Consider the following 15346-nt stretch of genomic DNA (forward strand, 5'->3'; position numbering starts at 1 on the left):
ATCTAAAAGATTTGAGAAAAGGGAGAAAATGGGGTTAGTACACTACTTGTACTTAGTATGAGACCATATACACACACATCTTGAAATTATGCTAAGAAAAGGGACACTTCATAAAGGTATGCAATTTACTTTGAAAAAATTTATGCACATTTAATAAGATCATTCCAATTAATTAGACACATTCATTAAGTCCAAAGAATATAGACATTAGATGAACAATACTAAGTCTAGTCAAGTCAAAATGCATATCATATAATTGGATACATAGTCAACCAACTCTATCATTAAGTCATAATAGCAACAAGCATGAATAAGAGTACATTTCAACATAACCAAAGAAAGACAATTAACTACAACCCCTATGAAGTCAACAAGTTCCATGACCATGCAAAGCCACGTATCTTTACTCAATCAAGTAACCCAACAAGAATCGTAACTAATATCCTACTTCACATAGCATGTCATTTAAGAGTACATATCACCTTACTTTAACAATGTAGACTAAAACATATTCATAAGTGAAATGAAACAACATAAAGTATTCACAATGTGCAAGTTCATCATATACATATCATATACCATCATAAGCATATTCATACATAACAACATCCTCCTAAGACTTCCCTTAAGGCTAACTGCAATGTATAGGTAGAGTCCCATACCCCTACCTAGACTAAGTTAAACCCCTTAGGTTATCCTAGTTAGAGTTCATTCCTTTAATTAATTTTACCTTTTGGGAACATCTTACCCTAACCGACATAGACCATATGAGCTAATGTGGAATCCGGTGTCATGGAACCCTACACAAAAAAAGACTGACTACTTTCCAAGGTAGTACCAAAACATAAACATAGCAACTACGTGGATCCACTAGCTAGTATTCTTATGGGGGCAACATAAATCAAGAACTAGGAGATCTTGTTAGGACCCTCTTTATACTACATGCATTGTAGTCTCCAATCTCATACATTAGTGATCGTATCTTCCCTATGTGGGAAGGGTTACTCATCACTCTAGTTCACTCGGTGCTAAGCTAGAGTCCCTTTTGAAATGTATTTAATGTCTTTATTAATCATCATAACTTAGTGTAGATCATAGGGTATAACCCTTGTATAAATATCATCATCATAGCTCAATAAGAATTGCATTAGTATAAACCTTTCATTACAATTCATATAAGTGAGGTTAACACATTTTACATATCACTTCATAATAAGGCACATTGGTAAATCATTCACCATCCTTATAACATTTACATCTTAGCTAACACCTCACAAACAATAGTTTAAGACATTTCGATTCAACATCATACCACCCTATCAATCCTAATACAAGGCATACTCTAATACTACATCATGACTTAATCACAATTAACCATTATTTGAAGTAAAGGATAGGGATCACAAGACTTACCAAGCCTCCTTCATAATTCATCATCAAGGTCTTACCACCAAACCTTAATTCAAACCAATTAGGTTATAACATCATCATAATTCGATGACCAACATGATAACAAGGCTAAATGAATCACTACATCATAATTCAATACTAGTTCATAACTTAAGACAAGAGACATAGTTCAAAGTCACAATTAAATTCAATTACTCAACAACAAGCTTGATAGTACTATAATTCACCCTAATTAAATTATGATTGCTACAATAACATAATATAGTAGTGATTCAACCAATAACCAAGTCAATTGAACCAACATTACACAATTCATATCAAGATCATCACCTAGGGTTAAGGGGTAAGAGTCATCTTCTACAAACTAGACCAATCCTTTAAGATATTCATAATTAAGTAAGAATACATGTTAATATGTTCATAATATCCAAAATAAATAATAAACAAATCAATTTACAACATAAAATTCGTATTGGATGAAAACCCACTTGAAAACTCAACTTTTAAAATCACTTTGATGGAACCCTTTGAGAATAGAGGTCTCAAAGGTGAAATAAATCTCATACCTTACTAATTGATGAATATTGATGTTGAAACTTGACTAAGCCCTTAAACCCTCATCTATATTGGTCTTCAATAGAGTTTTTTCACTATTGAGAGAAAGAAGAGAGAAGGAAGAGAGTTTTGGGTTTGTGAGTTATGAGAGATTAGATTAGTCTAATGGGGTTGGAATCTTATGGGGTATTAATTAACTTAATTATAATTCCCTTAACACCTAAATAACTACCTAAACCCTTAATTAGTTAATTGGAACCAACTAAAAACGTGCAACAAAGTCAGGCCCTCACAAACGAGACCTCGACCAACGGTCCGTCTGTGAATCGACGACTCCTGCCCCCTTCTCTGCTGTCGATGAGTTCAGAGGCTGGTACAAATGAACCATTAGCCAAAATTTCTAAGTTTTTTTATACGGATGACATCGAGCCCCATCAATCCACACACGCCCCGTGGACTCCCCTCGTGAGTGCACACTGCCCAAGCAGTGCTTTTGACCCCAAAATGAAAGGGTCCTCTTCAAGGGCCCTTGGTTGGTACTTGGGGAGTCGTACCAAAATGTTTCGACCATGAACCAATCCTAACACAATTAATATACCCTTCCACAAAATTTCATAAATTTTTGACCCCTAAAAGCTAGTCAAATAGGCTAAGGCACACTAGTACCTCCTTGAATTAGTTTCCGGATGTCATGGACGTTCTTGGATATTTTGATTTCTAGAATTCCTACATGACTTATATTTATTAAAATGAACCTCAAAATAGTGTCTAAACCTTTTCAAAATTTATGTTAGACTCTAGAGCACGTCATGGATTTTCGAAGTGTTACATAGGACACAACCCATGTAGGCACATGGTTAAGGAATATGAAGGGCATTTTTGTTCTCCAATGTTATCTTATTTACAGAACCTCCCCAATCATACTCACTCGGTGATATCCATTGTTCTCATAGAGTAATTCACCTGAAGGATTATAAGAAGAGGTTCCATATCTAGTTCACAACCAAATCATAACACCTTACCAAAGAGGTCCCCTAGGGTTGCCTTACAATGGTTAAGAGGATAGCTCAATGAATTTCTTAAGGATGATTTCATATCGTTCCAGCCAATGAACCATAAGTCCACCATTCACACAAGAAGGATACCATTATGACTTTCAACTTCAAGGATATCATAACCTTCCATCTAGGTCGAAGGTTCCACATAAACGACCTTCTTAGCTATGTTTAAGATCACATGTTAATAACACATATAAGACTAAGGAGATTTATCTTACTAAGTCAAGGATCCATATTCACATTCTACATGTATTAAATAAGGTATACAAGTCTACAAAAACAAGACACACATATGCTTTACCTTATCACATATAGCATATCATTCAAGAAGCATATAAGGACAACCAATTCAAATGTAGGTCACCCTACTCACTAATAAAGCACATCAATAGAAACCATCACAAGTATCATATAAGTCATCAATAATCATCATACTTCAATATCAAGTCTTACATAAAAGGACTTCACTATAGCCTACTAGAGACACGTATCATCAACTAGGAGAAATCATGCTTTGACTTCACAAATACACATAAGCCATCAATACCTTCAATTTATTGTCATAATCAAATTATAACATGATAATCTCATACTGCATAAAGTAATGCCGACGAGGTCATATTGTTTCACAATTCATAAAGTAATGTCGACGAGGCCACATAATTCACAAGTATAGCACATAAGCACTGCCCCCATAAGTGGACCATACAAATTATTATCATAGTTTAAGGAATAAACTACACAATATAGAGAGATTTATACCACTAAGCCAATCTCACAACTTCAATCCATAAACAAATCAACCAACTCCATACTCAAAGGCTCTTACCCATAGCCATGATTACAAATTCAATCCAATAATCTCAATATACAATAAATCTAAAGTAATACAATAAAAATTCATAAATTAAGGGCAGACTACATATGATTCTAACATAATTGTTTCATAATTCAATGACCCAAATCAAACTACAAAAAAATTTAATAGTATAGAAACTTGATCACTTCACCCATAATATAGTCAAAGCTAGAAGTTCATGATTTTCATGGGTTCATAGAGTTTTTAGGTTAAAATAATAACATTAACATAAATTAAATCATAATACAATTATTCAAAATGTTTTCTGCAAGAATCTATGACTAGATTACAAATTACAAGTTCATCTTTTGAGAAAGTCTTGGAAAATCACTTTTAAGATTGACTCCTTGAAGAAAAGAGATTCAAGGATGAAAACCATACCTTAATTGATGCTAGACCACAAAATTGAGGAGAATTTAAGGAGAAAATCACTTCCAAGCTCCAATCCCTTCAAGCTTCCATGGTGTTCAAGAGAGATCTTTATAGGTCTTAGGGTTTTGATTTTGAATAATGACTTGAATAGGGGTTCTAGACTTATAGAACTACTTAAAATACATATAATGACCTTAATAAAACGTTGAAATAATTTTAGGAAGGCTAGGTGAAAACCTCAAAATAGCCTTGGGCTGGCCGAGACCCTGCAAAAACTCCACGTCTCAAAGGACGGCCACCAATCGACGCCTAGTATCCCAACAAACAGACCCTCCTGTTGGTCCGTGGTTTGGGTCATAAACTTGACAAATGGGATAAAAATCTCCCCATCTAAGTTTCAACCTACTACCACCACCTACCGGGTGTCGACGAACCTACTGGATGTCGATTGCCATCCGTAGGTGAGGCTGGTTTTAACAGCTTTTGGCTAGAAGTTCGATCCTCCTCAAGTACCCCTTAACTGGTCCTTGGGGAGTTTTTACCAGACTTTTACAACCCTAATATAATCGTACACATGCTCAGGACCTCTCACATCAATTTCATCCAAAACGAACACGTAAAACTTAACGAAACATACTAAGGCACACAAACACGTTTCAAGGCAAACCTTTTGAACGTCATGGACATTTGACCTCCAAACTTAAACAAAATTTATACACTGACTAATAACATCATTTCAACTCATTTTAGTACTTTAAAATCTTATGAAACAAGTGTTAGACTCAGGTTTCACCTACGTCATTTTAGAGGTGTTACACTAGTCGACCTAAACCCTCATCTTTCATGCACAAGACCTAGAATCAGATTTCATCTGTTTCAAGTTTCTCTCAAACAATAACTAGGATTCCATAAATTCAAACTTTACTTCAAGGTTTCAAGTTATTTCTTCTATTTCTAGTATATAAAATTTCATTAAAGAATATCTTTTCACCCATTAAGTTACAAAAAAACATTGTTTTTCAGTCAATGATTTCTATAATAGTTAGGGTTCTTATGCAATTTAAGATTTGTCACTGATTTTCACATCGTTCATAAAGGATGGCTTAGTTGTATGTTTTCAAAGTATAATTTAATATTTCTAAAAATATTTTCACGAACCCTTAGATAATAGATATTTTCATATCTCATATGATCAGATTTTAGAATTTAAGATACTTTCTATTAAAGTATCTCTCAGATATTATCAGTTTTATCAGAATTCATGAGCTATGAAAATATTTTCAAATTTATGATATAATTATTATTTACAATTTTATTACATGTTCCGTTGTGATTTACTTAGCGTCGAGCGGACTGAGGAATGAAGGTTCACCAGTTAGTTGAGAATTGAGATATTTGGTAGCAATCTCTATGCCCCAAACTAGATACCGTCTTGGGGTTATAAGGGTAAAGTGTCAGTTAAGTATTGATACCTTAGTCTTTTACAAATTTTAGCTTAGTAGTACCACATTAACTCAGATCAACCTTTATACCTATTGTGATAAAGTATATTCGACCCTTTTGTTGAGGATCATACATCAATTTTATGTTTAGCCTACATAGTTATGTATATATATGTTAGTTATTAGTATCTCTCAAAATTCTGTTTCATTTGTTGCATACCTTGTAATATTTTAGTTGCACTTTATACCCCTTTGATTATTTCAGCATTTTAAGATATTTATTACATCCTTCCGGATCCAGTATGTACATGTAATATGCTTAAGTAACACATTGTAAGTAAGAAAGTTTATATGAAAGGAACATTTACAAAAAGTTGTTAGTATAAGAATTTGAGTATGATGCCTACAAAGTTATACAACCCCTAGATCCCAATCATGGATGGTTTCCTGAAAGTTGAAAATTCTTAAAATCTCATGTGGAAATATATAAGTAAGCCGGATGGGCTGTAGGTAATAATATGTTTCTTATTTGTTTCTCATAGATTGAGTTTCAAACTGATAAACTTTTGTGCGAGGTTTCTACAACTCATACATGGGCCTACGTGTCATGGTTTAATTTTCGTATTTAGAATTCAAGAAATTGAGGTTTAATTTCCAGTAGTGATACACAACTGTTCTGTAAGATTCGTTAAAATAAAACACAACTGCTAATTTCCCATTTGCGGTTCCAAGTCTGAGGTCAAGGTTTAGGCGTGGTTTGAGTTCAACAAGTGGGTTTATTGTAAAAGTTTGTCAGACGTAATCCAGACCCTACATGAGCTCATAAAAGTTGTCTGACAGTTATTTCTCATGGTTAATTAGGTCCTTTTCTACTCTTTTGAAAATGTAATGACTCCTTAGATTGTTTTGAGCACTCGACCTCTTTCTAACATAAAGGACTCTTCCCATAAATTTGTTATAGAAGTTTAAACTATTTGTTTGACTACAAGTATTTAGTTGACGAACATTATTAAAAATTAAACATAGTTGATAGTTAATGACCCAACTTCATAATCTATGTAATATCCTTTACGACTTGACTCATAAAATTATAATAAGTCGGTAGAGTTTGTCACTTTTAAATAAATTATTATTATATGAAATAAAAGCAAAGGAGGCAGAAACTTATAGTGCGACTTAACATTAGAACAAAACCTTGTACTTAAGTTGCAGGTAAAAGATATATTATCTATGACACTAAAATTTTCTTTAATGATTCTATTCTAGGGTGTATTTGAGCATAAATTTATCATTATTATTATATATTGATGAATAAAAATTTGGTTTTTAAATGGTTGGCATTGGGTCTTACAAAGAGGTGGGCAAAATCTTATTCTTTTGGTTACTATCGAGATAAGGAGGAAGTTAGGGCCATTATGGGTAATGATGATCTCATCATTGTATGACATATAAGTTTAGGTTTAAATGTAAGAAGAGCTTTGGTTCATGGTCGCCACTGGTTCAATTTTGATTAATATAAATTGTTTATCAAATTACAAGTTAAGTTATTGATATATTGAGATTAATTATTTAATATAGGTTTATTGTACTATATGAACACCATTAGAGTTATGTTATTTGAAGGAATTAAGACTTAACCCTAGGAGGTCTAGAAAATTGATTATATTAATATTGGTGTGTACATACTTGTTTGCTTACGAGTATTACATAGTTGAAAGATTGGGAACATTATGAAGCCTTACGAAAAGGAAAAGCAAAATCGTGAGGATTTGTGACACTTATTTGACATTCAAGGTATGTTAAGACTTCCAGACTTTGTTAAAGGACATTTTCCTAATTAAAATTTTAAAAATGAAAATAAAGAATGTGTAAGGATGAAAGATGGGGGTTTCATATCAATAATGTAATGATAATTGGTATGAGTACTATTGTTACAAAGGAAAAAATATTATTATAGAATGAGGATTGCAATCCGTGAATGCCAAAGCATGTAGGCATTAACAAATGTATAATTGACTTGATTTTTTTGTGTGTGGATGTGTAACTTTATTGAACCCATATATTTGTGATAATTGAGGTGATTATATATTATACCGATAATTGATTGATTGAGATGCATCATCATCCTTTTTGATTGAAATCATATTGTGCACATACATTGACATGAGATTGAGTATAAGTTGGTACGTCGATATCATTCATATAGGGATTCTTTGATTTTATGATAGTGCATTGAGATCGTGCACATAGACACGATGATATCGTCTATGTTGGGATTGTTTGACGTTAGTGCGATGAGATTGTCCATACAGACACGTGAAGATCCTCTTTATCAGTATATAGACCTCGCGATTCCCCCATGGGTCATGAACTTTCGATGTACTTTTGAAAAGTATCATGTATATACAGCTAAGAAATACATCACAGTTGAGGCATAATCATTTCATGGTGTCGCAATACATTAAGTCTCATTACGTTCTTCATTTTTTTTTATTATTGTCATATTGGTGGTTAGATATTGTGTGATATTTGATTATCCATGTTTCATGAAATTTGACTAATAAGCATAATGTAGACTTGCATTTATGTCGGTACTTTTTTACTGCAAATCTTTGACACATAACACATAAACCTGGTTTCGTACCCATACTACACTTGTTGCACCTTTTTTGTGGTGAAGATCAAATTCCAAATAGGAGCCCATTATTTGGGAGAATTCTTTTTGGTGAGCTGTTTGGCTGTTCCGCAACCCACACCTCCCTCTATCTTATTATTTATTTGGAAAAGAGCCTAAAATACTCTCGAAGTATTGAAAATGGTACACAACTATTTCTCATCCACCTATTTGCTCCAAAGTACCCTGCCCCTACACCTATTGGCTCACAAATACCCTCATCATCCACCTTTGGGTTCAATTTTAGCCACATCATTAATGGAGCATCATTTAAAATAATTAAATAATCATTTTAGCTACGTGACGCTCAACCATTGATTGTGAATAAATTATTTAATATAATTTTAAATCCACCCATTTTAACTACACCCGCCCCAACACTTATTAAACCCACCCGACTCAATACAAAAAGAACCTATGTAATCAAAACAAACCCTAAAACCTTGTTCCAAAATAAATACTCCATTTCCCCAACATATTTTAATTTTTCTTGGTAGGTTTAGAGTTATACCTGGACGTCTCTACTAGTACCGTTTGCAAACATTTTCTTTCAAGTTAAAAGATCAGTTGTTGTCTTTGAAAGATGGATGGTAGTTTTTTAATCATGTATTAGCCATAAGATGATCTGCAGTACTCACGCTCTACCTTTGTGATTCGTCGAAATAACTTTATCTTTTAGTATGGTAAATCGAACCACAATATATTTTAAGAAATTTCAATACTTTTTTTACAAAGCGTAGAATTACTCTATCTGCATTGTAATGAACAATAAGGGAGTGATTATTTTGTTCATTTATTTTATATTTTCACTGGTCACTTTCCATAATAAATGAGAACACATTACAGGGAAAAATCTTGGATTACCTTGTCAATTAAACAAAATTAAAAAAAATATCAAACAAAATGTACACTTTAGTTAGTGGTTTCCCTTGTTATAAATGTCAGCTTCTTCTTCGATTTCTTCAATTTGTTATAAATGACATTTATTAAAAATTGAAGAAAAACAACACTAATATTCTAAATCTAGGAAGAAAATAGAAATAAGTTGAGGGAAATGGAGTGTTTATTTGGGAACAAGGCTTTAGGTTTTTTAAGGGATAATTGTATAGAATGACAAACTAATACTGTATAATAAATATAATAGCTACCATTTAATTTATTTGTATTCCAAAGCAAATAATTTCCAGTAAAACACTGATGCAGGCTACAAAAATAGAGAAGAAAATAACCAGAGAGAAACTTAGTCCTTCTGCATTATCTATTCGCAATGGCTCGTTGTATGCAATGTAGTAGTATATAGTTTCTCTCTTCATCGTCTTATGCAATTCGATTCAATTGTATATTTCCTGCCCAAGTCTCTTTTGCTTTTCTCTCTTTCTCATTTTATACTAATTCAAGTTGTGTATAATTTCTCTCTTTCTCATTTTACACAATTCGATTCAGTTGTATAAAATTTTCAAATTTTATAAGATATACAAATGCATACAATTGAATTGAGAGGCTAACAAGGATTTATACAAATGAGAGGCTAACAACAATTTATTCAGATGTCCTTCCAACGAAATTGTACAAATTTAAAGAGGAGCCAACTAATTATAATTATATTGGGTTCTTTTTATATTGGGTCTGGGGGTTTAGTTAAAAATGGGTGGGTAATGAGTGGATTAAAATTATATTCAATAATTATATTTCAACCAATGGTTGAGCGCCACGTAATTAAAATGATTATTTAATTATTTTAAATGTTGCTCCATTACTGAAGTGTCTAAAGTTTGACCTAAAGGTGTATGATGAGGGTATTTGTGAGCCATAGGTGAATGGGGAGGGTATTTTAGAGCCGACAGGTGGATGATGGGTAGTTGTGTACAATTTTCAATACTTCAAGGGTATTTTAGTCCCCTTTCCGTTATTTTTTTTTTTTCAATATCCAGACAAGATATTTCTTACATTTAGATATGTTATTTAGTTTCAGATTTGCAGCGTAATTTAGAAGTTCTTGTACTTATGACACCAAATTTTTTTGTTGTATTTTAGCTTTCTGCATTTCATACTTATGAAAGACTTAGTGTTTGAGATGTTATACTTATCATTTATTGTTTAACCTTAATTATTAATTAATTTTAATTTGGAAAACTAGTGGATTGACTTCCCTATTAATTGGAAACATAGGTGTCATCACGACATGTGAAATTCGGATCGTGAGTATCAAAGACCTAGGTTCAACGGTCTCCAGGTACAAGAGAAATTTTGTCTCGCCCCGAGCCTACACCCTAGACGTAGCCGACATTCAATGACTATTTCTGGTCATGAGCGAACCCTTGGTCTGGTTTACTTAACTCAGCGGAAGACTAGACTTAACTAAATTATGAATTAAGAAACGTTCTCAATAAAAGTAATTAAAACATAATAGTCTAGCCAAAATGACACTTTTTTAAAACAAAAACGACCCTTGAGGTAGGTCAGGGGCTGAGCAACACCCCCAGGCTTTATTATTGATAACAAAAGCAAAATACAAGGAGAGCGACATAAAACCTAACCTCCATAATTTGATGGATTGAATTCGACTTCCCAAAAATGGAATTCAAATTCTCCCCTTACAATAAGATGAATCAAAATCACTAAGTACTTATCAGAGAGGACTCATCTCCTTACATAACATCTATGAAACATAAACAAGGGAGACTCTCCCTTTACATTTTCAAAATAAAACTACAAACCTATGCAATATTACCTATTCAAAGAAGCTATAATTCCTTGAATTATAGCTAAGTTGAAAAGATGAAGTCATGCAGGTTCTTTAACTTTCTTAGTTTTCTTCCTCCTAAAATTTGGCAATTCCATTAAGTCCATTTGATAATATGCTCTTGCTGTCTTGGGTAGTTGATGTTGGCAGAAGTATACTTGTGGACTGCCAGTTTGGTGGCTGTGTTTGGACAGTGCATCAGCCACCCAGTTTGCCTCTCTGTAGACATGACTGCACTTGAACTTCTGGGTTTGGATGATTAAATTTTGAATCCTGTCAAGCTGAGCTAGGAGATTACATTAAGGGGAAGCCTGTTGATTTATCCATTTTACCACCAGCTGAGAATCCAGCTCCTGCACTATGTTTCTGTATCCCAGCTCCAATGCCCAAGTCAACCCAAAAATTGCTGCTTCCATCTCTGCCTTGTTATTTGTTCTTGTTCCAAGTGCTGCTACAAATGCCATAAAAAATTGGCCATTTTATCCCTCAATATGCCTCCAGCCCCAATTCTTCCCGGATTATCAAGACCATTACATCAGTGTTGATTTTGATCCACTTATTTGTAGGTTTGTTCCAAGCTACCACACTCACTTTGGTGTCTTGGATACATCCTTCATATTTTTGGATCAATTCAATCCACTTGGCTGGCCATCTGATGTGGTTGAATGTTGTGCTTAGCATCTTGTAGGTGTCCTTGTACACTGCATATTTTACCCAACTGATATTAGTTGTTTTGCCCCCATATTTGACTGAACATCTGTTTTTCCATAAGCTCCAGCAAATAAGGATTGGGGTGGCCTGTAGAAGTAGTTTGTGGGCTTTATTATTGGACTTTGCTGACCACCAGTTTTGCAGGTGCTGCTGCAGTGTTTGACTACCTTGTGCAATTCCTGCAGTGGCTTCAAAGAAGTTCCACACTTTGGCTGAAAATTGTCCTGAGGTGAAGATATGTTGAATGATGTCCATGCCTGCATTATCAAGACAACAAAAACAAATTGATGGCTCAATGCCAAAGGTAGTTAGTTTGTCATTAGTAAGGAGTTTTCCTTTTAGGTATCTCCACAGTAAAAAGGAAACTTTAAAGGGAATATTACTATTCCATAACAATGAATTAAAGTGCATTTTCTCCCTTTTTTCCCTGATCTCCTCCCAGGCAGAAGCACAAGTGATGTTGCCATGAGTATTGAAAACAGGCTGATCAAGGAGGTGTTGCTGATCTGGAATCTCTGTGCTGATAATGCTGGAGAACTGGCTGGCGGGTGCCTATTTTATCAACTTTTTCCAGTTCCATTTTCCTCTTTCCCAGAATTCAGCAACTGTTTTATTGTTATATCTGTTGCTATTGCTGGAGAATTATGCAAGATGGCCATTTCCAAGCCAATTATCTCACCAGAAGGAGCAATTTCCAGCCTGCAGATTCCATTAAATATGTTGTTCCACCTGTTGTCTATTTAGTAACATGTTCTTCCATGATACGGATCCTCTATTATCCCATTTTTCGCAGACAACATTGGCTCTTTGGCAATATTTAGCTTTCAAAAAATCACCCCATAGGGTTTGTTTGGCTCTGAAGATCCACCACTGTTTGAATTGGAAAGCCTTACAAATATCTTGCAAGCTTTTCATTCCTACCCCCTCCTCATATGGAAAGGCAAGGTTCTTCCATGATGCCCAGTGATATATCTTCCTCCCATTCTTCCATCCCCAAAAAAAGTCTGCAATTAATCTTTGGATCTGTTTAAGCACTGAGGCTGGGGGAGTTACTGCAGATAGTAAGTGAATGGGTATTGCCTGTAGCACATGCTTGGTGAGCACTTCTTTTCCTCCATAACTAAGTTGTTTGGTTTGCCATCCTATAATCCTGCACACAACCTTGTTAACCAGATCAGAAAAGTAAACAATCCAAGGCCTACCAACAAATAAAGGGCAGCCTAGGTAAGTAAGGGGGCCTTGTCTCTGCTTGAAGACAGTGATTCTTTTAATTCTATCTCTTGTGCTGGTGAATGCATTGGAATGAAGCATGAAATGACTCTTATCTTCATTGATGAGTTGTCCAGAAGTCTCATTATAATCCTTTAAGGTTTTCATTAAAAGCTTCAACGTTTTGTGCCTTCCAGAGGTGAAGAGAATAATGTCATCTGCAAAGCTTAAATGATTTACTTGAGGCCCCCTCCTTTCCATGAAGAACCCATGATAATCCGGATGAGCATGTAGCCTGTTAAGGGACCTGAATAACACTTCTGCACCTAAAATAAATAGGGCAGGGGATAAGGGGTCACCTTGTTTGAGACCTCTTGTAGAGTGAAAGATGCCATGTTTATTACCATTGACAATGATAGAATACCAGTTGTTTGCCATTATTCTCCAAGCCATATCAATGAACCTCTCTTCAAAACCTATTTTCCTTAGCACCAAGCAAATGTAGGACCAAGAGACCCTGTCATATGCTTTTGCCATATCAAGTTTAATGATGACATTACTTCCAACATTGGGTTTCTTAATTTGGTGGATAATTTCCTGAGCTAGCATAATGTTCTAAAAAATACTTCTTCCTTTAAAAAAACGCGGATCGATTGGAAGAGATCAAGTAAGGGAGAATAGGGCTAAGTCTGGTGCTCACTATTTTAGAAATAATCTTGCTAGTGAAGTTACTCAGACTTATAGGCCTGAACTCAGATAATTTGTTTGGATTATTAACTTTAGGGAGCAGAACAATACAAGAATGAGAGAAATACTTAGGGATCATTTGGCCACTAAAGAAGGCCTTAAAAACTCCCATTAAATCCTTCTTGATGATGTGCCAATATTTCTGGAAAAAGTAACCATTCATGCCATTCGGACCAGCTGCAGAGTTAGGATTCATAGAAAAGACCAAACTTTTAAGCTCCTCCATATTGGGTAGACTGGTAAGTTAGTTATTTTGCTCTTGGCTAACCATCCTTGGAATGCATTCCAAGGTAATTTCATTAATAAGCTTATCCTCACCTGTAAAGATCTCCTCAAAGTAAGTACAAGAAGTTTGAGCAATTTCCTCCTCATCATGTAGCCATTCCCCTTCTTCATTGATGAACTTGTGTACAAATAATTTCCTTCTTCTTCCTCTTATAATGGGGTGGAAATATTTGGAATTTTTGTCACCATCTTTGAACCAATGAAGTTGGGTTGTCTGTTTCAAAATACTATACTCCAACTTCAGGAATTTGATGTATTTGGCATTGATTTCAAGTAAGGCACTTCTGTTGGCTTCATTTGGATGAGTAATGTACTCATTCTCTGCCTTGTGCACCTGTTCCTCATACCTTCTCACATTCTAAAAAATATCCCAAAACTCTTTCCTTGACCAAACACTAAGAGTGTTGGCCAGCCTTTTCAGTTTCTCATGAAATCTCCCCATGTCAGTACCCTCCACCTCTCTATCCCAACTAGTGTGCACTGTTTCCATAAAAAGTGGGTTGTCTACCCAACAGTTGAGAAACTTGAAGTACTTGATGTGATTTGAATCTTTGGGTATCATTTCCATTAACAAAGGACAGTGATATGAGCCAGTAGAGGATAGGTGGGTGATGGTGGTTTGATGCATCCTTTCAAGCCAAGAGACATTAAACATAGCCCTATCAAGTCTCTTCCAGATTCTATGATTAATACGTCTCTTATTGGACCATGTGAATTTATGTCCACTGAAACCAATGCCCACAAGGCCACATGCTTCAATAACTGCTATAAAGTCCATGCTTTTCCTCATATTGTAAGGTGCCCCTCCCAACTTTTCTTCTACAGCTCTTATAACATTGAAATCCCCTACTGCACACCAAGATTTTGTATCCTCATTAGCCTGTAGAAGAATTTTGTCCCAAAGAGTTCTCCTCAGATAATCTTTACACTTTGCATAAACAAAAGTAGTAATGAACTGTCCTTGCAATTCATTGTGTTTTATGTCTCAAGTGATTTGTTGTTCATCTTCATCAAGAATGTTACAGTCCACATCACTGCTCCAAAAGACCCAAATCTTGCCATTACAGTTACTAGTTGCATTATCCATGTTCAAATGATCTTTGAAATTCTGCACATGAACACTATCTGAAAAAGGTTCCAAGATAGTAATGATTGATAGATGGTGGACTTTCCTTAACATTTTGATCCTCTCCAACACCCCTTGGGTGTTGATACCTCTCATATTCCATATGATTGTATTGATCATTGGGAAGATCTAGAGGTGAATAGCCTAGTGCTTGG

The 15346-nt window shown here is 34.7% G+C and overlaps 1 protein-coding gene across 1 annotated transcript; it reads right to left on the reverse strand.

Moving 5' to 3' along the window:
- Positions 1–14423: 14423 nt before the first annotated feature.
- Positions 14424–15127, reverse strand: LOC138348131 (uncharacterized). Its single transcript, XM_069296740.1, has 2 exons — positions 15089–15127; positions 14424–14993 (listed from the first exon to the last, which is right to left on the reverse strand). The coding sequence occupies exons 1-2, from the start codon at positions 15125–15127 to the stop codon at positions 14424–14426; spliced, it is 609 nt and encodes a 202-aa protein (XP_069152841.1).
- Between the last annotated feature and the right edge of the window lie 219 nt (positions 15128–15346).

Source organism: Solanum lycopersicum, chromosome 4 (genome assembly GCF_036512215.1).
Source record: "Solanum lycopersicum chromosome 4, SLM_r2.1".
Classification (NCBI taxonomy): domain Eukaryota; kingdom Viridiplantae; phylum Streptophyta; class Magnoliopsida; order Solanales; family Solanaceae; genus Solanum; species Solanum lycopersicum.